At 51.6% G+C, this 21,604-nt stretch overlaps 1 protein-coding gene across 1 annotated transcript; it reads right to left on the bottom strand.

The window, feature by feature from the left end:
- Positions 1 to 11,979: 11,979 nt before the first annotated feature.
- Positions 11,980 to 12,975, bottom strand: LOC125939852 (uncharacterized). The gene has a single exon (XM_049655340.1). The coding sequence runs from the start codon at positions 12,973 to 12,975 to the stop codon at positions 11,980 to 11,982; it is 996 nt and encodes a 331-aa protein (XP_049511297.1).
- Between the last annotated feature and the right edge of the window lie 8,629 nt (positions 12,976 to 21,604).

Below are 21,604 nucleotides of genomic sequence, written 5' to 3'. Positions count from 1 at the left end.
CGATGTAGGCGCGCTAGATATGTTCGCAGGCGGTCAACCGCTCACCGGAAGCGGCGAATGAAGACTGGCAGCACAGACCAATCAGGGTGCGGTCTTTTCCAACTTCCTACCATCGCATTTGAATCGGCTAGCCAGCGAAAGAGCCTAGAGCAAACATAGCAACAAAGCTGCGCGCATCGCGTACAGTGATCGATTGATCACAGCCGCCCAGGCGCGACCAATATGATTCAGTTGCAGAATATATAATGATTCACTTGCAGATACAAAACTATTTTTCACAGCATTTTACTAGGAATGGAATCACGTTGTTTCTAGCCACATTGAAATAGCGGCGGTGTCGGCAGCCTGTTTCTCGCAGCATGTGGGTGCAGCATGGCGGCGGCACGCTGGCGTTTCGCCGCGCTGGTGCGGGCTGCGCGAAGTTTGCCGCGACAGTTCGCTCCATGTGTGCCGGGCTTAAGAGCTGCGCTCTCAAATCTGTGCAGTGGCCGCTGCGAAATGAAGCGAGTGCACACACACACACAAAATAATCAAATGGGCAAATTTGTCGGCTTTTACTTGGTGTCGAATTATTCTGACCGTTGTTAGGGACGTTCAACAACTGTTGTCGCTCTCCTTAGTGGGAAAACAAATGATATAGCTACTGCGACACAATCTATTTTCTGCGCTGGCGAATGCTGCACCCCACGCCGACCCGTCATATCAGTTTGTTCAGACTACTAGTACTAAAAATCCTATTACGTGTGCCATCCTGCGTAAAGCATCTTACATGCTCGACTTCCTGCATTCGACGCTTCGGTAGAAATAGGACAAGCGTGTGAGTGAGCGAGAGAGCGTGCAGCACGTAGCGTCTGACCGGTGTCGACGTTCTTGCACGTATTTACGTTCGGAAAACTTGTTATAGTCGTTAGGAAGTATAATAGATATCTGTTTGTACAACGCTCTTTTGTTCAATGCAAACATTGTTATAGAATCAGGAAACCACGCGAGCAAGAAAAAATGTGCAACGGCGCGCCTTTCAATGACGTACGGGTTCTATGACAGCTTTTGATTGAGAATGTATGCTCAAGTATGCAGTGCCAATGCGACGTTTAAATATTGAACATAGTTAGCAACTTACGCACATTAACGTCTCCTGCCACATTGAGTTATTAATTTTTCGCTATTGCCATCTCCAGCATATTCGTCCATCTTGACAGTTCAATAGTACCACGACAAGCCGAAGCTAATGCAGAAGCTCCGTGCTTGACAGGTCAGGATAACACATCCTACGAGCTCTTGGTGCTGACTTTTATTGTGGGATCCCACCTTGATGGGTATACGTATACCAAAAGGTATTAAAAATTGCCATCAGTTATACTGCAATAGGCAGGGGTTAAGCACAGGAGTGGAATGTCAAAAACAAACCCACAATGGTTTTAGAGGATTGATGACAAATAGCGATTAATGTTCGTGCAGCTCTCTCTGCACCACAGACAAGTGCACTGCACTAATAAATTATCTCCTTCAGACTGGAAGTTTTTACACAGAGTCGAATGAGTGAAGCACGTCATACAAGAAATATAAAGGAATTCCCAGACCACATATTGTATTGGTAAGTGATGTAGCATGAATCCACTAAGGAAATAGATCGGCGTCTTAAAACTAAAGCGTCGCAGTGCAAGAAAACATCTTGCACGTTGATAGACTGAATCTGGCATGACCCAATTTCGCTGCGATCACTCGATCTACCATGTGAGCTAACCAGAACTCTAGTAGATTTCAGAGCAAGGGCGAATCATTGAACATCCGAAAGCACGCGCACACTGTTTTTTTAATTAGTTCTTGGGTTTAAATACGTGGCATGCATATAGTTTGTGTAACTGTTACCGATGCTTAGGTTGTTGGTGATACAGTAAAGATGTATTAAAATGACTAGCATTATACGAATGCCGCTTTCAACAGCTGTCATGCGAGGCGGGAAGGCTCAACGGGGAAAGATTACGGAGCATGGGAGCTGCACGAAAAGAAAAACCTGCTTCGCCAAGCGAATGTAGTTCTTCAATGTTTTCTCTTTATGCACTATGCTGCGGATTGTTTGCTGCAGTCGCTGTTTAACCGCCCAATTGGCTTAGTCTGAGAAACTTTCAACCTAGTTCACAAGGTTCAGTTAAAACTGATCCGCCGCCAACATGCACACGTGCAACTATAATTAACTGCACCTGCTTCAAGGTTGCACTGGCTCGAAGGTATAGCGACAATATGGCTCCGCTATTCTGAGACGTCGAATAAGTGGGCGGGATTTCACACGCACGTGTACGTTTGTTGAACCGACAAATATTTCCATTCACCTCCGCTGGCGGCAACAGGGAAACCCTGTCCGTAAGACAGACATATAGCTTTTGTGAGTACGACCAAGATGCTCTCGAACCGTACCTTTTATGACTCTCCGTTTAGTTATTGATTCAGTGTTTATTTTGAAGCAGCAAGGTGCGTCGGTTTCTCCGCCCGTGTGCCTACCATAAATGCATTGCAAATGTCCGAAGCTTCATTGCTTTGCACACGCTAGCTTGTCTTCACCCCTTCACCTGCCAGGAGCATGGGAGGTTGCGATGGTCGCTAGCTACCGTGGCCATAATTGCAATGCCTTGGAGGTTAAATGAATGAAGAGAGAAAACAAATTGAGGCGTGTAATGAATTTATATTGTGGGACTAAGCCTCCAGAAATTGCTGTGGATTACGATGGACGCAGTAAGAGAGTCCTACGGAATAATTGTGGCCGTCTAGAGTTATTTACCGCGCACCGAACGAATGACACAATCGTTTTTCTATGCTCTTCAGAATGTGACAGGCGCGGCAAAAACGCTAGTCACCTTGTTACCTTGGTGACTCTCATCGAAAAAAAAAAACGAATCAGCTGTTTTTAAATGTATAATCCGGCGGGATTTTGCCGGCGTATCGAAACTTACAACGGATAAATTCCTAGCCTTGCAAGCCTATATCATCGACGCAAACTGAACCTGCAATAACCGCAATTTGACCATTGACCCTCGCGCTAGATTTGCATGATCAGAACGACCACAATGAGAACTTTCTGCTATCTGGAACGCAAGAGATACTCAGTGCGGAAGACGACCGCATTCATGCCAAAACTACTTTTAGTTATGTCAGTATAAAAAAACAGTGTGTAGACTGTATTAAAGTACACGTGCTGTATTAAGCGGCACAACGCTATTGAGCTGTGTCTGGCAAAGCAAGGTGTGCCATGAAGTGGTTGCAAGCAGGTGAGATGCACTGCATGCTTGCATACCTAATTATCTCGAAGGAGAGATAGAATTCGGATTTGTGTATTGTGTATATGAGTTGAGTGTCTCCCCTCCGTTATATCAACTGCACGCTATATACACAGTTAACAAAAACTTAAGTATTTCTCCTGCCACCTGAAGTATGTGTTAGCGAGTGCTCACTTCATTAGTGTACACGATAGGAAACCATGCTGTAGATTAGTGCAGACATGTTTATGCAGACAGACACAAAACCTTGATGATTTTAAGCAGAATGATTTATTTAACAATACAATAAAATGCCGAGAATACTATAGCTGTAGGTTTTTAACACAGAATGAGGACTTATATACCAAGCTCTGAAAGTAACAAGTAAAAGAAAACTGCAATAGGAAATACAAAACAAGATTGGCAGTGTTCTTGCCTACAGTTCTTTTAAACGTGAAACAAGCATTACGCATCAACTTGCATCAACTTTATACGGTTGTGATCAACAGAAGTTGCGCCTCTCGCTTTGCCATTTATCGTTTAATAAAAAAAGTTTTGTTTACAACCAAGATTGTGGAAAAGAGCAGATATCTACATGAGGAACAGAACATACATACGTCTTAAACTTATTCTAAGGTCACATTTTCTATAGATAAGTTACTTAACAATATAAGCTAAGTGTTCGCAGCTTTAATGAAAAAATAGCTATCTATAGCTAGCATGAAACAATTAAGAATGAAAGTGCTGCATGAAAATGTACGTATCCCCGCAGGGGCGTCTGCGTAAGCTGTAGTTTGGTGAGTTGCGCCACCATGTACCCGTGCACATGGGGGTTGGACCCTCCCGCGTGTAGCTTTGCGCGGCTTAGCCGTGTCTGTAGAAAGGGGGATCCTGGAGGTTCAGCCGATTCCGGGTGTTTGGACCTTTAAGGCCCCCCGGCAGAGGCAACACATCTCTTCGGCCTCTGCTTCACATAGACGGCACCTCCAGACTGACCCACCTGGAGGAAATCGGCAGTCGCCTTTACCTGTCCCCCTCTTTAATCTTCTGTCTTTCTCTCTCGCTTTTCCATCTTTCTTGTCTTCTAGTCACTTCTTCTCACTTCTGAATTTCTGGGCGGCAAGCGTTAACCTGGTGTACTTATCCAACCTCGGGTATTTCATATTAGGTTATAGCGGCGATGCATGGCTGGCGTCAACAAGTATTCCAACCTTGTAGCGTCCCCTTGTTGGGCTCGGTGGTGGGTGGCTACCATCGCCGCTGAATTTTGCAATTTTATATGGCTAACGCTTTTCCCTCACTACCTGATCGCTACCTGAAAAGGGGGTGCACCGATGAAATTTTCAATCTTTTTAATGTCACCCAAAGAAATATTTCCCAAGTACCATGTGTGGGGACCCCTTAGTCCCCCTTCTCCAGTTCGCGCGCTCATTGGGCCATTCACCCGTGCGGTCGCTGGGGACACCCTGTTCCAGCCATATAGTGGACAGCGTACATTCCTCGCGGCCGCTGGCGCCGGCGCGGCGAGGAGCCTGCTGCTTGCGCGCACGGCTCACGTTACGCCACGCGCCGCGCGTAGGAACAGTGCCTGAGGAGCGGCCCCCTCTCGCCCTCTCCCCGCATCTCTCTCTCTCTCTTTCAGCAGCCAAGATATATGCGGGCGCTTTCGCCCGACAGGACTGACTTGCGGTGCTCTTGGATGTCAGACGTGCGGAGCCGCTTGGTCCCGCGCCCCTCTCAGCAAGGCGGCCCCCTTTGCGTGGCGAGCCTGGCTTGGAAGAGCCTGTGTGGCGCAGCAGACTTCCCGGGAGCGGTCAGCCGTAGTCTGCGACGGCCACCCTAGTGCCGTAACCCCTGTCCTGTACGCTCATTTTGTACCTAACAGGGAATAAACCCCCCTTTGTGTGTAGCACGGCTGGAGTCGTCTCTACGCCTTGCCGGTGAGTCAGCGAAACCGCCGCGGTGCCCTTTTGTGTGCGCTGCGGAGTGGGGACGAGCTACGTGTCTCCTTTTTAGACCTTAGCTAGCCGGGACCGCGGGCACGGTAGCCCGCAGCCCCACATAACTCGCGCCCAACGTGGGGCCGGCATGGCGTCGGAGCGGGCGCCTTTGCGGCCCCCGTCGCAGCCCGAGTCCTTGGTTGCGGACCTTCTGTCGTTTGAGGCGGCGGACAATGCTGTAAGTTTTAGGGATATTCTTCGTGGCAACCATATGCTGTCAGACGCCAGGTGCGACCCGCCAGGGACGCCCATTGGCCAGTCCGTCCCCCCAGCGGCACCCTACGATCCGAGCAGCGCGAGCCCTTTAACCGCTCAGCTGCTTCGTCGGTCTGCCGAGCAGGAGTCATCCCGCTCCGCCCGCGACTGTGATCCGCTATCCGGCCTCAGTTGGCCTGGAAAGCCACCTTGTCGAAGTACCGTCGGCCGGCCTCCCATGAGCTCGCACGACGTGTCTCCGCCGTTCGCTGGCCCCTTAGGGCCGCGTGCGGGCACATCCCAGCAGGCACCCTGTGAGCCTCGCCCGGAACAATCGCCGCTGCACACAACAGCCGCGCAGCTACTATCGTCGCTGGTGGAAATGGCACAATCTCAGGCTAGTGTCAGGCCTCCCGTGGTGGACCCTAGTCCCCCTAGGCCTGCCCTGCCGAGTAACTTCAAGGTATATATGCCGACGTACAGCGGTTACTCAGACCGCATGAGCGCTACGGAATACCTAGAGTCATTATGCCATTACCAGAAAGCGATGAGGCTGGAAGACAGCGTGATGATAGGCACCATATTGCCTGTCTCGCTGACCGCCCAAGCTGCGCGGTGGTACCGCCTAGTCGGCCAGCGCGCTTGTAGCATGGAGGAGTTTAAAACGCTGTTCGGCCACGAATTCCTCCCTCCTGACTATGAGCGACGCATGCGGCGCGAGTGAGAGCTTCGAACCCAACACAGGGACGAATATCTGCTCGAGTACGTGAGAGCCATGCAGGAGCTTTATCTCCTAGCAGAGCCCTCGGCGTTGAACTCTGAGAAGGTGGAGCGGGTGATTCGGCAAGCCCATCCAACCTTCGCCGCTTACCTTCGAAACGGCCGGTTCTATGACCTGGACGATTTGGCCGCTGAAGTGGAGCGTATTCAGGGTGACATTCTGGCCGCGCGGACCTACCGCCCGCCGCCGCCAGCGTCATCGTCTCTTGAACCCCGGTGCGCCTGGAACGGCGGCAACGTACCGCCCGCCCCTTTCCGGCGAACCGACGGAGCGGCAGCCCTTGCTGGAGAACCGGAGCGAGGCGCGTGGCAGCTTTCTGACCGCGCTCTCGACTCGTACTCATACGCCAGGCGGGCGCGCCCAGTCGCCCAGCCCAGTGGAGAACAAAGCCGGGACCGCCGAAGCGGCCCGGCGGTGGAAACTGATAACAATCCCCATGAGATGCACCAGAAACCACCGCCGGCGCGTACTGCGCCGCGAGTAGCTCGGCTTGCACGCAGCGTCGTCTGCTACAAGTGCAACGAGACGGGCCACATTGCCCGGGAGTGCACAAACCGCCGCGCTACCGAAGGGCCCGGTCGCCCGACGGGAAACGGCGTGCGCCGCCGGTAACTCTACCTTTGCCGGCGGTGCCAGAAACAAGAGGTTCCTTGGCCCGATGGCGTGTAGGGTCGGAATTAATAACCCGTCGCCAGCCCCCTTCCTAGCGCTCACAGTCGCTGGTCGAACGTTTGCAGCGCTACTGGACAGCGGCGCCACAGCCTCGCTGTTCAGGGAGGAAGTTTTGGCTCACTTACGCCGGCACTCAGTCCGGCTGCGAGCCTACAACGCTGCCTTCCATCTCGCGAGCGGTGCGGCTACCTCGTGTGGCTCAGTGAGATTGGTTGTGCACTGGGAGGAGCGTGTACGCCGTCACAGGTTCGTGCACCTTCCTGGCCTGTCCGTTCCCGCGATAGTAGGCCGAGACTTTCTGGCCCGCACTGGGATCGTGATAGACATTGCTAACAAAGGATACAGGGAGGGCCCTAATGCGCCCCTGAAACTTTTGCGAATTTCCCTGTCGGTTCGGTGGTACTTTTAGCCCCGGACGCGACATTACAGTTGGAGGAGGGGTGAGTCCCATTTACCCCCCAGACTCTTGCTGTCACAAAACCCGCTCTACGCGGCCCCTCGTCGGCCAGCGAAGCAGGCAGAGCTGGTTGCGAGACTCATTCTCCCGAGCCGAGAACAGGGCTAGCGGATAGGATTTCACGTAATTCTACGATCGCAAGCCCGTGCGGCGAAACGAACCGCTCGCTGCCGTCTTTGCCTGGCAGTTTGTCGGAACGTGAGAAGGCGCGCCTGTCATCGCTGCTGAACAAATTTCACGCGATGTTCACAGATCGGCCGGGACGCACCACTCTTGTGCGACACCGGATCAACACAGGCGATGCGCTACCATGGAAATGCAATCCTAGGCCTGTAAGTGTGGTCAAAAGGAAAGCTATCGACCTCGCAATGGACGAAATGATCGAGACTGGGGCAATCCGCCGATCTAATAGTCCGTGGGGCTCTCCGGTAGGGCTGGTCCCGAAAAAAGACGGCTCCTCTCGTCTTTGCGTGGACTACCGCCGACTCAATGAGGTCACTCGGAAGGATGCTTACCCTATGCCGAGCATTGACTCAATCGTGGCAAGCCTGAGTGGTGCACATTATTTTACCACTTAAGACGCTAGCCGCGGTTACCTGCAAGTGCAGATGGAGCCAAGGGACGTGGAGAAAACCGCTTTGACCTCGCATAGAGGCTTGTACGAGTTCACTGCATGCCCTTTGGCTGCTCTGGTGCTGCAGCCACTTTCCAGAGATTGATGGGCAGAGTTCTGGGAAGTGCAAAATGGCAATACGCCCTAGCCTACCTAGACGATATTGTCCTCTTCTCTCGCACCTTCGAGGAACACCTCCGCCACTTGGAGGACATCCTCAGAAGGCTGCATGCTGCCGGGATCACTCTGAACCCGAAGAAAGCTCCGATCGCAGAGAGCCGTGTATCGCTGCTGGGCTTTAGAATAGAGCGAGGCCGTGTTTTGCCGAGTGAGGAAAAGCTCCGAGCTATCCTCGAGTACCAACGCCAGCGAACATACAGGCCCTCAGACGCTTTTTGGGCATGGTGAATTACTACCGCCAATTTGTGCCCAACTGCGCCGCTCTACAGGCTCCCTTGACCTGGTTGTTGAGGAAGTCTACAAGCTGGAGCTGGGGTCCGGAGCAAGAAGCTGCCTTCAGGGCTCTCTAAAGCTCTTGTGGACACAGCCGAGCTGAAGCTACCCGACCTGAACAGGGAGTTCGTAGTCCAAGCTGACGCGAGCGACCTGGGCCTAGGTGCGGTGCTGCTCCAAGAACATGAAGGCGTTCTTCGGTAAGTTGCCTTTGCCAGCCGGTCGTTGACGCCCGCAGAGCGTTATTCCGTAGCCGAACGTGAGTGTCTAGCGATAGTGTTCGCTCTGCGTAAATTCGATCACTACGTCGACGGAGTGCCTTTTGTTGTTGAAACGGATCACATGGGGCTCACCTGGCTAAACCGCTTGCGTGAGCCGTCAGGCCACCTCGCGCGCTGGGCACTGACGTTGCAGCGCTACAACTTTGTTGTTCGCTATCGGAAGGGGAGCACAAATGCGGTGGCAGACGCCTTGTCGCGCGCCCCCGTTCCAGATCCGGACACTTTTGACCGGTACCCCTCCGACATAACGCTGCCGAATGAAGCCGGAGCCCTTGTCTCCACTGGCACGAATGGAGCGAGTTCAGGTGGCTGTGCCGCCCATAAGCAGCCGTCACTGGACGAAAGCGTGTACCTGCTGGACCACCTAACGTCCGTGGGTATCGCATTCAGCAGACAAGAGCTTCTGGAAGCTCAGCGGAACGATCCCTTTTGTCAGCAAATCGCTCACGAGCTCGAAAAAGAGCGCAGCCCCGGAAGGGAGCGAGGCGGAAACGCCGATGGGCACAAATTGGCAGCTGGTATTGGTGTTGGCGCCGGGTGCGACGCAGCTGGTATTGCTGCAGGCACGTTGGATTCGTATCTGCTGGATGCTGACGGAGTGCTCCTGCGTTATATCCCATCGGAAGAGGCTCCTCACGAGTCATTTAAGGTCGTTATTCCCCGCAGTCTACGGAGAGCCACTCTGAGCTACTTCCATGACTCGCGGTTGGCCGGACATGCAAGTGGCCCTAAGACTTACCTTAAGTTGTGCCGCTCCGCAACATGGCCAGGCATGAAGCGGGATGTACTTCATTATTCTCGCTCGTGCCACGTGTGTCAAAGCGTGAAGCCCCGTGGTGGCAGACCCCCCGGCCTCATGCAGCCGATCGACAGCCAGCTACCCTGGCAAATCGCGGCCTGTGACGTCATGGGACCTTTCCCAAGAAGCCGGCAAGGTCACACATTCCTGCTGCCGTCACAGATCATTTCACGAAGTGGGTGGAACTTTCTCCCCTTTGAAAGCTAACGGCACGCGTCATATGGGACAAGTTGATCGAGGTTATTACCCGCTTTGGCTTTCCAGCGGAGCTGATCACTGACAACGTGTCTGTGGAAATTAGGGCAGGTCAAAAGAACCGACTGCTTCGTGTGAGGTGAACAAAAAAAACTAACTTTATTTCGATAGGGATGCCCGTTGCCGAGTGAGTTCGGAGGAGTACAGGATTGCCCGTTGACGAGGAGAATGAGGCTGATGTTGGCAGTTTCTTCATACTCCTCCGGGAATGAGCTTCAGGTCATTCGTCAATGTATTCCATGGGGTACAATAGTTGAATCGGTCTTCTCAATGTGGTTCCATTAGGCATGCGTGCCATGCAGGCTCTAATTCTTCCATGTCGTCCGAGGAGAACTTCTGCCACTTGTCCTATTTTCCAGAGCTGCCTTGGTAGATAGTGTTCATGTTGATAGTGTTCAGATAGTTGACCATGTGTATACATGAGCTGTGTCTGTAGCAGAACCGCTGTCAGGAAGAGTGGTCAGTCGCTTTCCTATCAGAAAGTGCGATGGTGATAGAGGTTCGGGTTCGTTTGCGTCCGTGTAGACGTAGGTCAGAGGTCGAGAGTTGATGACAGCTTCGATTTCAATTAGTATTGTCGTGAGCTCCTCGAAGTTGCATTAGCTGTTTCCCAAGACGTTCTTCAATTATGTTTTCACGGACCGAACCATCCTTTCCCAGAATCCACCCCACCAAGCGGCTTTCTCAGCTATAAGTTTCCAGTGGATCTGGTGGCTTGTGAAGAAGTTCTGAATGTATTCTCCTCGTACTGTTGTCCACAGTCGCTTTAGATCCTTAGAAGCACGCTGGAATGTCTTGGCGTTGTCAGAAAAGATGACTCGACAGACTCCTCTTCTCGAGATAAATCTTCGGAACACCATCAGAAAGTTTGAGGTGGACATGTCGGTCACCAGTTCAAGGTGTATTGCGCAAGTCACTGCGCACGTGAAAATAACGATGTAAGACTTCCGGTTATTTCCTTGATCCTTTGTGTTCAGTGTTCCAGCAAAGTCTACACCGGTAATATCAAAGGGTGGCACTTGTGTCACCCTCTCACGAGGCAGAGGGGCGACCGGCTCAGTAGCAGCACGGCTGTTAAAACGGTTGCAAGTCACACATTTCCTGAGCACCTTTTTCACCATTTGTCTTCCCCGCACGATCCAGTATTGTTCCCTCAGTTGGGTAAGAGTCTCCAGTGCGCCAGCATGCAGGAGACGTTGGTGGGTTGCGTTGATCGTTAGCTCTGTGAAGGGATGTCTCGACGGGAGAATAATAGGATGCTTGACTTTGTACGACAACTCGGCTGCATTAAGTCTTCCTCCCACTCTAAGCACTCCATCGTCGTCACAGATGACGCTGAGATCACGTATCGGGGAATCGCTTGGCATGCGTGTCGAGCGGCGAAGACATTGGAGTTCATTTTGGAAGGCCTCGAATTGTGCTTGAAGAATCAAACAGGTGTGTGCCTTTTGAATTTCCTCTGTCGTAAGAGGCCCCTCGTATTTCTGGTTGGGGTGCCTGGCGTTGTAGGAAAATCGTTAAACCCAAGCTGTCACGCGAACCAGTTTAGAGAGGGAGCTGTATTGTTGCAGAGGCAAGACAGATTCCTTTACAGTTACGTTGTGAACTCGAAGTGTTCTTCTTTCTTCCTCAGCCATGGTCATGTCAGTGATGCCTTCATGACTTGGCCAGCAAGTAAATGGCTGTGAAAGCCAAGCAGGTCCATTCCACCAAATTGAGCTCGATTTGAGCGCTCTAGGTGTGACTCCCCTTGTCAAAAGGTCGGCGGGATTTTCGATTCCAGAACAGTGATTCCAGATGTCTGGATCCGTTCGCTGCTGAATTTCCACCACTCTGTTGGCGACAAAGGGCTTCCATTGTTGTGGGGGACCTCGCACCCAATGCAGAGCAATAGATGAATCTGTCCAGAGATACCATTTGGCTATTGGGAGGTTCAGGGATCGCTCCAAATATTCCCTCTGTCGAGCACCTATCACCATGCCCATCAATTCCAGTCGTCGGAGAGAAATTCTCTTAATCGGTGCTACTCGAGATTTTGAGAGGACTAGAGTCACCTTTGCTTCTTCGACCCCGGATATGCGCAGATATACAACTGTGCCGTAAGCTTTGGTGCTTGCATCTGTGAAGATGTGTACTTCCTTTGAGCTATCGTTGAGTAAGCTACCATATCGTCTTGGCACTGTTACGTCCGTTAAATGGTGTAGCTGGGTGTGCCACAATATTCAAGCTGCTTTGACTTCTTCAGGCAGAGGGGCGTCCCACTCAATACCCAATTCCCACAGTGTCTGAAACATCAACTTGGTTGTCACTGTGACAGGAGAAATGAGACCAAGCGGGTCATATATACGAGCCGATGCCTGAAGGATGAATCGTTTCGTGTTGCTGTTTCGGTTGAGGAAATCTGAGATGGCCTCCATGGAAAATGCCAAGTGATCGCTGTCCTTACCCCATACAAGTCCGAGGACCCGTGAGACACTTGCTGTTGGACATTCCACGTAGCCAAGGTCGCATCCGGTTCCCTCATCGTTGAACAGCTGTTGCAGTTTCTTGGAATTTGAGTTCCACTTGCGCAGTGTCATACTGGCACGATTCATGACATCTAGTGCCCCTCGGTAGAAGTCTGCAGCCTCCTCTTCTGTGTTCGCTCCTGTTATGAGGTCGTCTACATAAAGGCTTTCACTGATGGTTTTCCTTATTTCCGGATAATCTCCTGTCGTAGACAGATGGTGGCGCACGGTGGCTGCGAGGAGGAATGGACTACTTGTCACGCCAAAAGGCACCCGTGTCATTCTCCAGACTTCATTAGGAGGGTCTGGGTCTTCTTTCGTTGGAAGATATCCATACCAGAAGAATCGGAGGGCGTCGCGATCTGCCGGTTGCACCGAAATTTGCAAAAATGCCTTTTCAGCGTCGGCAGTTAATCCTATGCGATGAATTCTGAAGTTCAGCAACACTTTAAGCAAATCTGGATTCAAGTTCGGTCCTGGTTCCAGGGCTTCATTCAGAGATATACAACGTGCATCGGCAGACGATGCGTCAAATACTACTCTAATCTTGGTCGAAAGGCTGTCAGGCCTAAAGACCGCACGATGAGGCATGTAGTATACTCTGCTTGCGTCGTTGTTGATTTCTTCTGATGGAAGTCGTTCCGCGAACCCCTGCTCCAGGTACTGACAGATAGCCTCGTCATACTTGATGAGTGTCGCCTCATCTTTCATTAACTTTTCGTGAGGCTAGTCAAGCGATCCTTTGCAACAGCTTTGTTGTCGGCGAGTTGCATATTCAGGGGTTTCCAGGGGAGTGCTACCTCATAGCGCTTGTCCCTGTTCTTTACCGATGCCGAGAATGTGCTCATGACTTCTTTGCTTTCTTTGTTTGTTGGGGCACAAGAGTCGATAATTTCAATGCTCTCAAGTTCCCAAAAGGATTTAAGCTCCTTGGACAAGATGGTTGTGTCAGCGAACACGCCGGCACGAAGCACTGCCACGGTTGAGCAGCAGGCAGCTGAGCTACTGCTGGGAATCGCTCCTTGCAGCGTCCAGCCAAATTTGGTCTTCACCGCAACCAGTGCACCTTGCAGCTTCTTCAGTTCACCACACACCAAAGTCCAGTAATAGTCAGCACCGATAAGAATGTCAATCCCGCTTCCCGTCAAATGGGCTGGTGGCACAGTGACATCTACCAGTTCATCCATGTCCGCTTGCACCTTCTTTAGGATGTCCTCAGGAACATGGAGCCGATCAGAGCAGATATTCGGTATTTTCAGAGCTTCGATAGAATGCTCTTTACGGTCGTATTGACTTCTTAGCCAAATTCTTACTCTTCTGCGCTTTTCTTTGGTAACGTTTCCTGCTCCTCCTAATGGGTAGATTGTGATGTCGTCTTCACCTGCGACCTCTAGCTGCAGTTCACGTGAGAGGCTTTTAGCGACAAAGCTTCGTTGGCTACCTCCGTCAAAGAGGAGACGGGTGAGGGCTCTTCTTCGTCCTTATGCCCATACTTGAGCGGTTTGGAGAAGCACAGTTGGTAATTTTTCAGATTTCTTTTCTGTCGAAGAGAACTCTGTGGCTTTGTTCTCGGGTGGCTTCCATGTCGGGTCACACATCTGAGTCAGATGTCTTCTGCCACATTCCTTGCATTTTATTCTTTTTTTGCGGCAATCCCTTGAAGTGTGTCCTTTTATGCAACACCGGAAGCACCGACCAGCCGCAGTGAGTCTTTTCTTCTTTTCATCCAGTGAGATTTGCGCCTGACACTCGTGAGTCGCTTGATTCTTTGTAGCCCAGAATGCACATGAATCGAAGTGCTTTGAATTATCAGCAGAGAAAAGAGAAGCTGCTGAGCCTTTCTGAGGTTTGCTCTTTTCTTTGTCTCGATGTTTTGGGCTTGATTCTCTGGCTTCGCGATTACCAGTCTGCAGTGCCTTTTCCCGGCTTTCTACTTATGTTTTCAGAAAAGTTTGCAAACTCTTGATGCTGAGCCCGTCATCTTTGCTTGCAGCGGAAAGTCCTTTATGGTATGCGACAACAAGATCGGTTGGCAGCATTTGCGGGAGTGCGGAGGAGAGTAGTGCGCCGTAACTCTCTGCTTTGACTCTGAGCGCCGTGAGACCAGCGATGTTGCGTTGCAGGTGGTCATAGAGCCGACGTAGGCCGATATGCTCCTTTTCGTTCCGTACCGGTGGCAAGTCGAGCAACTGAGTCAGGTGTTCTTGTATGAGCACATCTCGTCTACCGAAGCGCTCCTTTAGAAGTTCGATTACACTGGTGTAATTTGCCCCAGTCACATGAATGCCGGTAATGGCCGCTGCGGCTTTTCCCGAAAGTGACGATCGCAAGTACAGAAACTTTTCAGCGTTGGAGAGGGCGTCGTTTCCGTGCACCGCTTGCTCGAACTGCTCCCAGAAGGACTGCCACTCCGTGGCGGCGCCGCTAAATCGTTGTAACTCGAGCTTCGGCAGTTTCACTTTGGACCTTGCCCCCGCCCGAGGGCCGTCGGTCTACACCCGCGTCGCGGCCATTTCTGCTTGTCTTTCGCGCGTCTTTTTCTGCTTCCTGGCGGAGTTTTTCCATGTGCACGACGATACGGTCGTTGTATTCTATGGCCCGTACATAATTTTGCTCTGCGTCTTGGTCTTGCACTAAAGGTTCGATGGCTGCGTCCACCTCGTTTAGCTGTATTTGGAGGGCGCTAAGCCTCGCAGACAAGACATTAAGAGCTGCTTCGTCTGCATGACTCTCCAATAATAAGTCAGCTTCAGAAATCAGTTTAGTCACTTGAGTTCGCAAAGCGCTTCTCTTCAGTTTGAGCCGTTCCATCGCAGCATCAATGTTAACAGTTAGCTTACTGCGAAGGGGCTTGAGTCGTGGCGTCGGTTTCTGTTGGGTATGGCGTCCCTAGGCCTTTGTTGTTGAAGGTGCGCCTCGTCGACCGTTTTTTCCAGAGGATCGTCGCTGGTTTTCCCCGAGCTCGTTGTGCGGTTGACGTCTGTTGACCTCGTTGCCTCAATGGTAAGTTCGATCGTTTATCCCGGGTTTCGGCACCAAATGTATGAGGAAATTATGGCAGGTCAAAGGAACCGACTGCTTCGTGTGAGGTGAACAAAAAAAACTAACTTTATTTCGATAGCGATGCCCGTTGCCGAGCGAGTTCGGAGGAGTACAGGGTTGCCCGTTGACGAAGAGAATGAGGCTGAGTTGGCAGTTTCTTCAGCGTCCTATTTCATGGCCAAGGTGATTGTCAATGTGCGTGCAGCCTTTGGCATAAAGCACCGCAAAACAACGACTTATCACCCGCAGGCTAATCCCACCGAGCGGATGAACCGAAACGTGAAGCCCTTGCTCGCGGCCTTTGCCCGGCAACACAGGGACTGGGACGCCTGTCTCCGCGAGATAGGTTTCTCTTTACGCACATCGGTGAACCACTCGACTGGGTACACGCCCGCTTTCCTCAACTTCGGGAGAGAGCTGCCAAACCCAATGGATCGCGTTCTGCGAACCGGCAGCGGGGCGAACGCCACTTCGTCGGGACTCTCCGATTACGCGGCGCAAGTGCGTGCTAGGATGAGCGAGGCCCTTTCTCATGCCCGCACTCACCTGGCGAAAGCACGCGCTGGACAGAAGGCACAATACGACCGGTCGCATAGAGAGGTACATTATCAAGTAGGTGACCTCGTCCTCAGACGAAATCATGTGCTGAGCGACGCAACAAAGGGCATCTCAGCCTCTCTTTCGGCCAAGTGGTCGGGCCCATACCGAGTGGAGACCAAAATGTCACCACTTGTGTATAAGCTGGTGGACTCTAACGGTAGACCGTCCGGCGGTCCAGTGAACGTCTCTGATCTCAAACCTTTCGTTGCCAGAAGCAGCGACTGGGAAAAGGAAGAGAAACAGCCGGCGCAACCGAGCAAGACGGCGGATCTCAATCCGCGTACTCCCCGGTACAACCTGCGAAAACGCTCTTAGTCGCCACTTCTCGCTGACAGGCTGTGGGATCCTATTCCCTGCCGCGCTGGCAAGCGGAGAGGTGTGACTATAGCGGGGAAGCACGCGTTAAAGTGGGAAAAAAGGCGTTCATTAGCCGAATAAGACGCTTTTTCTTAGTGCACAGCTTCTTCCGAGGGTCGCGGTGACTCAAATGATCCGCGCGCCCGCCAGTGTGAGCTGCGAAAGCTGGCCTAGTCGTTGCCTTGCTCCTCACGCCCGGGGAACTTTATCCTCTGTTGGCACTCGAGTGAGATGAAAGGCACGGCTAGCGTTTCAGCGCTGGCCGGAGGGGCGCATGAGACTTTAGTATAAGCCTAATATGCCCCCTTTCCGAGAGCCTCCTCTTTCCCTCTGGCAGCCACTTGCAAAGGTGAATGCGCCAGAGCGAAGCGTCATTTGGCGAGCTGACGGGTGCAGAGTGATCTTGGGGTTCTGTGTTTGAACATTGTCGTCGGACTGGGAAATTGGCGGTTGGTGTGTTGTTATCATCATCGGAGTGCGAAGTTAGCTTTTGAAGTGCTAATATTGTAGGACCTGTGCTTCAAAGACGCCTACGATGAAGCCAGCCCAACAGGCCTCCCGGACGTCGACTGACTCGCCGAGGTCTCACGGGCGCCGTCGCCGCCGCCGCAAGCACCTCCAGCCGCAAGCTCTCCGGGAGGCCACTACGGTTGCAGGGCCTCCTGGGGCCATGGCAGGACCCGTGGTCCAAGGCAGCTCCTCTGCTGCCTCCACATCCTCCCTGGTGCTGTCAAGACCTTCGTTACCACAGCCAGGTTCCCGTTTGCCTTCACGGTGCCATGTCGCTACGTGAACCTTCCAATCAAGCTCCGAGGCGCCAATTTGCATCGTGTCGATGAAACGCTGGAAGGAGCAAAGAAAGGTGGAGAGCGGCATGAGCGAGCTAGAGACTCCGCGCGTCTTCCGTGGCCGCACGGTGTCAGCCATGGTCGAAGCATCGGGCGGAGCAGCCATGGCGCCTGACCCATCGGCGGCGTACTGTGAGGTGTGTGGTGTGCTGCGCCTGTGCCGGGCCCGTGATGCCAGTAAAATGCACAAGGTATAGGCGAAGAAGACGGAGCCAGCCGCCGGAGAGTCGGGGACGGATCCAGCCGTACAGGAGCCAAAGAAGACGGACCCAGACGTCAACGAGGCCCTGTTGCGTTCCGTTGTCGGCGCTCTGGCCTCGGACCCTGCGTTCGCGGCCACCATCGCAGCAGCTGTCCAGCAGGCGACAGCGCTGGCACCCCACCACAACTGTGCCCATTCGCCGTTGGCCGGGGACACAGACCCGCCTGGAGAGAGCCTTGACTTCGATATTTTTGGTTGAGAAAATAAAACAGGTCAGACGTCAGCTTTGCCATTGATTCCCGTCGGCTCCCTTATGAGCCGGCCCGAGTCTTTAGGAGGGGGGATGTGGGGACGAGCTACGTGTCTCCTTTTTAGACCTTAGCTAGCCGGGACCGCGGGCACGGTAGCCGGCAGCCGCACACATGTAATACATAGTCAACACGATACTAAGACAGTCCGAATGATTTCAACCTTTGTTGTAACAAAATCTCTCAAGGAAGCAATAGGCCCAGGCTATAAGGTAACAAATATTGGAAGCGGCGACCTTCTTCTCGAAGTCCGCGACAAACTACGGTACGACAAACTTTCTAAACTTGTGGCATTTTCAGGCATTACTATTTCAGTGGGCCCACATAGGTCGATGAGCACAGTGCACAGTGTCGTCTCGGCAGATGACCTCCTTGAACTGAGTGAAAGTGAATTACTTGAAGGATGGCAAGACCAGAACGTAGTCAAGGTGCAGAGGATAACACTAAGGCGAGATGACAAGCAAATACCTACCAAGCATATTATCATTACTTTCGGAACTAGCCATCTATCAGAATCAATTGAAACCGGCTACTGCAAGCTACGTGTCAGACCATAACTCCCAAATCCCCGTCGATGCATCAAGTGTCAGCGTTTTGAGCATGGGTCGCAAAACTGCCGAGGGCGCGCTACTTGTGCTAAGTGTAGTTCAAATGAACACGCTGCTGACATCTGCACTTCAGCAACCCGTTGTGCTAACTGTGAATGAGATCACCCCGCCTACTCGCGATCCTGCCCCTCGTGGGAAAAGAGAAACAAATTATAGAACTGAAAGTCAAACTAAACCTATCTTTCCTAGAGGCACGTGAGTATTTCTATCTCCACAACCAGTCCAGTCCTTCATACACCGATGTGGTGCGCCGGGGGCAGCACCACATCATCCGGCGGCCGCCCAAGTCACACGGAGTGTGACGGCGATCACGCCACCAGACCCCCCCCCCCCCCGGCTGGAGCAGCCAGCGCTGTTCCGCCCCCTGCCAAGGAGGGCCAGGAGACCCGCGGGCCTGCTGGACCCAGGGCCACTGCCCGTGCAGTAAGGCCCGAAACCCCCGGGAATGTCCCCGCTGAGCGGGCACTTTCCACCGCCTCAGACGAGGTGAAACCACCGGCGTCTCAGACGCCCAAAGAACGGCGCAGCTCCCTCGAGCGCGTCGGGAAGAAAGGCAAAACCCCCATCACGGGGCCTGTAAAGGTCTCGTGAAGTAACTTCCATCTTTCTTTGCACACATCACTAACTTCTTTTCCACTATAGATACCCAAGTATTACAATGGAACGTTAGAGGACTTCTCCGCAATCTTGATGACGTAAAAGAACCCTTCCTCAAATTCAATCCAAAGGTGATGTGTGTACAAGAAAGACACTTAAAATTAACACAGACAAACTTTCTAAGGCAATATGTCACTTTCCGCAAAGACCGCGTCGACGCTCTCGCCTCGTCGGGGGGTGTAGCCGTAATGGTCGATAAGGGCGTTGCATGTCAGCAATTAAGCCTCCGAACGTCCCTTGAGGCAGTTGCTGTCCGAGCATTGTTGTTTGGTAAGCTAGTCACCATTAGCTCTGTCTACATCCCGCCTTCCTATCAGCTTTCCAAAACACAGTTTCAGAGCTTCATCGATGAACTTCCTCCGCCATACATAGTCGTAGGTGATCTTAACGCTCATAGCCCCCTGTGGGGCAACTCTCGTTGCGATGCGCGAGGACGCCTTACAGAAAATTTTCTGTTTTCTTCAGGTGAATGTTTATTGAACAAGAAAGAACCTACATACTACAGCATTACACACAACACATACTCGTCCATAGACTTAAGCATTGTGTCGAGCACACTAATGCCATACCTGGTGTGGTCCGTCCTCAAGAACCCCTATGGAAGCGACCACTTCCCAATTATGTTATGCTCAACGAAACGAGATGGATGCTTGCCACTATCACCTCGATGGAACGTAGACTCGGCCAACGGGGAACTGTTCCGAGAGCTGACACACTTAGGCCGTGACGACATGGTTGCTCTTAACGTAGACGACGCCGTAACATATCTAACAGGTTTTATTATTGACGCTGCTACGAAATGTATTAAACAAACTAACGGACTGGCTAAGAAGCGCCGCATTCCTTGGTGGAACGAAGAATGTCGTAAAGCACGCAAAAATCAAAGTAAAGCTTGGAGATTGCTTCGCGATTCTCCTACTGCCGAAAACCTTATTAATTTCAAACAGGTTAAATCGTGAGGCAGAAGGACACGTAGACATGCAAAGAGAGAGAGTTGGGAGAGGTACATTTCTGGTATAAACTCTTACACAGATGAGGCAAAAGTATGGAATAGGGTGAATAAATTAAAGGGCCGTGAGACAAACCCGCCGCCCTTAGTGAGTATCCAAGGAGATTGCCTGGAGGATTAGGCAGATTGTCTGGGCGAATACTTTGAATATGTCTCCAGTGCATCTCATTACACACAAACATTCCTTAGGTTCAAAGAGCGTGCAGAGCGACAGCCCCTCGATCGGAAATGTGCCCGAAATGAACATTACAACTGCCCGTTCAGTTTAGCTGAACTTAAAGCTTCTCTTGCTTGTTGCATCGGTTTGGCACCAGGTGCTGACCGCATCATGTATGAAATGATCAAGCACCTACACCCTGAAACACAATAGACACTCCTTTCTATATTTAATGTCATGTGGGCCGCTGGTTACATTCCATCTTCTTGGAAAGTAGCTATAGTAATCCCCATACATAAACAGGGCAAGGACCCGTCCTTGCCCAGTAGCTACAGACCCATTGCTTTGACAAGCTGCCTGTGCATGCTCTTCGAAAAGATGATTAACCGGCGCCTAATTTGTGTCCTAGAAAGCAACGGCATACTAGATCCTTACCAATGTGGCTTCTTAGAAGGTAGGTCGACTACAGACCACCTCGTCCGCATTGAGACAATCATAAGGGATGCCTTTATACACAAACAGTTTTTTCTCTCCGTATTTCTTGACTTAGAGAAAGCGTATGACACCACATGGCGCTTCGGTATCATCCGAGACCGTTCCACTATGGGCGCCCGCGGCAACATGTTCAGTACTATTCAAAGCTACCTTTCTAACCGTACCTTTCGTGTAAGGGTGGGCCAGGCCTTGTCGAGGTCTTTCACCCAGGAAACTGGTGTTCCGCAAGGCCGTGTGCTTAGCTCCACACTGTTTATTGTGAAAATGAATTCTCTACACACGGCTATTCCACGAACGATGTCCTACTGCGTATATGTAGATGATGTGCAGATTGGATTTAAATAGTGCAACTTTGCAGTCTGCGAACGACATGAACAGCATGGCTTAAATAAAGTTGATAAATGGGCTGATGAAAACGGTTTTAGATTGAGCCCACAGAAAAGAACATGCGTCCTTTTCACTAATAAGATAGTACCAGACCCTGCTATTGAGCTCTCTGGTACCACATTACCTGTAAGCGCAGAGCACAAGTTTCTCGCCATCATATTGGACTCGAAACTCACATTCGTTCCGCACATCAAATACTTGAAGGCTAAGTGCCTGAAAACAATGAACTTATTGAAGCTGCTGTTGCGTACAACATGGGGCAGTGACAGGAAATGCATTTTGAACTTGTACAGGTGCCTTGTCGGCTCACGACTTGACTACGGGGCGATAGTTTATCACTCTGCTGCACCCAGTGCTTTAAAAATGTTGGATCCTGTTCACCATTTAGGAATCCGCCTCCCGACCGGGGCCTTCAGGACAAGCCCCATACAAAGCCTTTATGCGGAAGCAAACGTGTGGTCGCTCTACCTTCAGAGGTCTTATGCCAGCTTTACATATTTCCTGAAAACAAATTCAAACTGCACACATCTTACCTATTCTATCCTAAATGATACCACGTGTGACACACTATTTAATAACCGACCAACAGCGAAGCAGCCCTTCTCGCTACGTGTGAGAAAGCTCAGTGAAACAATTGGTGCTCCACTACTTGAACATCACCTAATGCCTC

Source organism: Dermacentor silvarum, chromosome 9, assembly GCF_013339745.2.
Source record: "Dermacentor silvarum isolate Dsil-2018 chromosome 9, BIME_Dsil_1.4, whole genome shotgun sequence".
Taxonomy (NCBI): domain Eukaryota; kingdom Metazoa; phylum Arthropoda; class Arachnida; order Ixodida; family Ixodidae; genus Dermacentor; species Dermacentor silvarum.
Note: the sequence above shows the minus strand (reverse complement) of the source record. Positions and strands in the feature narration are given on the sequence as shown.

What these genes read in the sequence shown, in the direction of transcription:
- LOC125939852 (XM_049655340.1), bottom strand. Translation starts at nt 12,975, where the DNA reads ATGAAAGATGAGGCGACACTCATCAAGTATGACGAGGCTATCTGTCAG.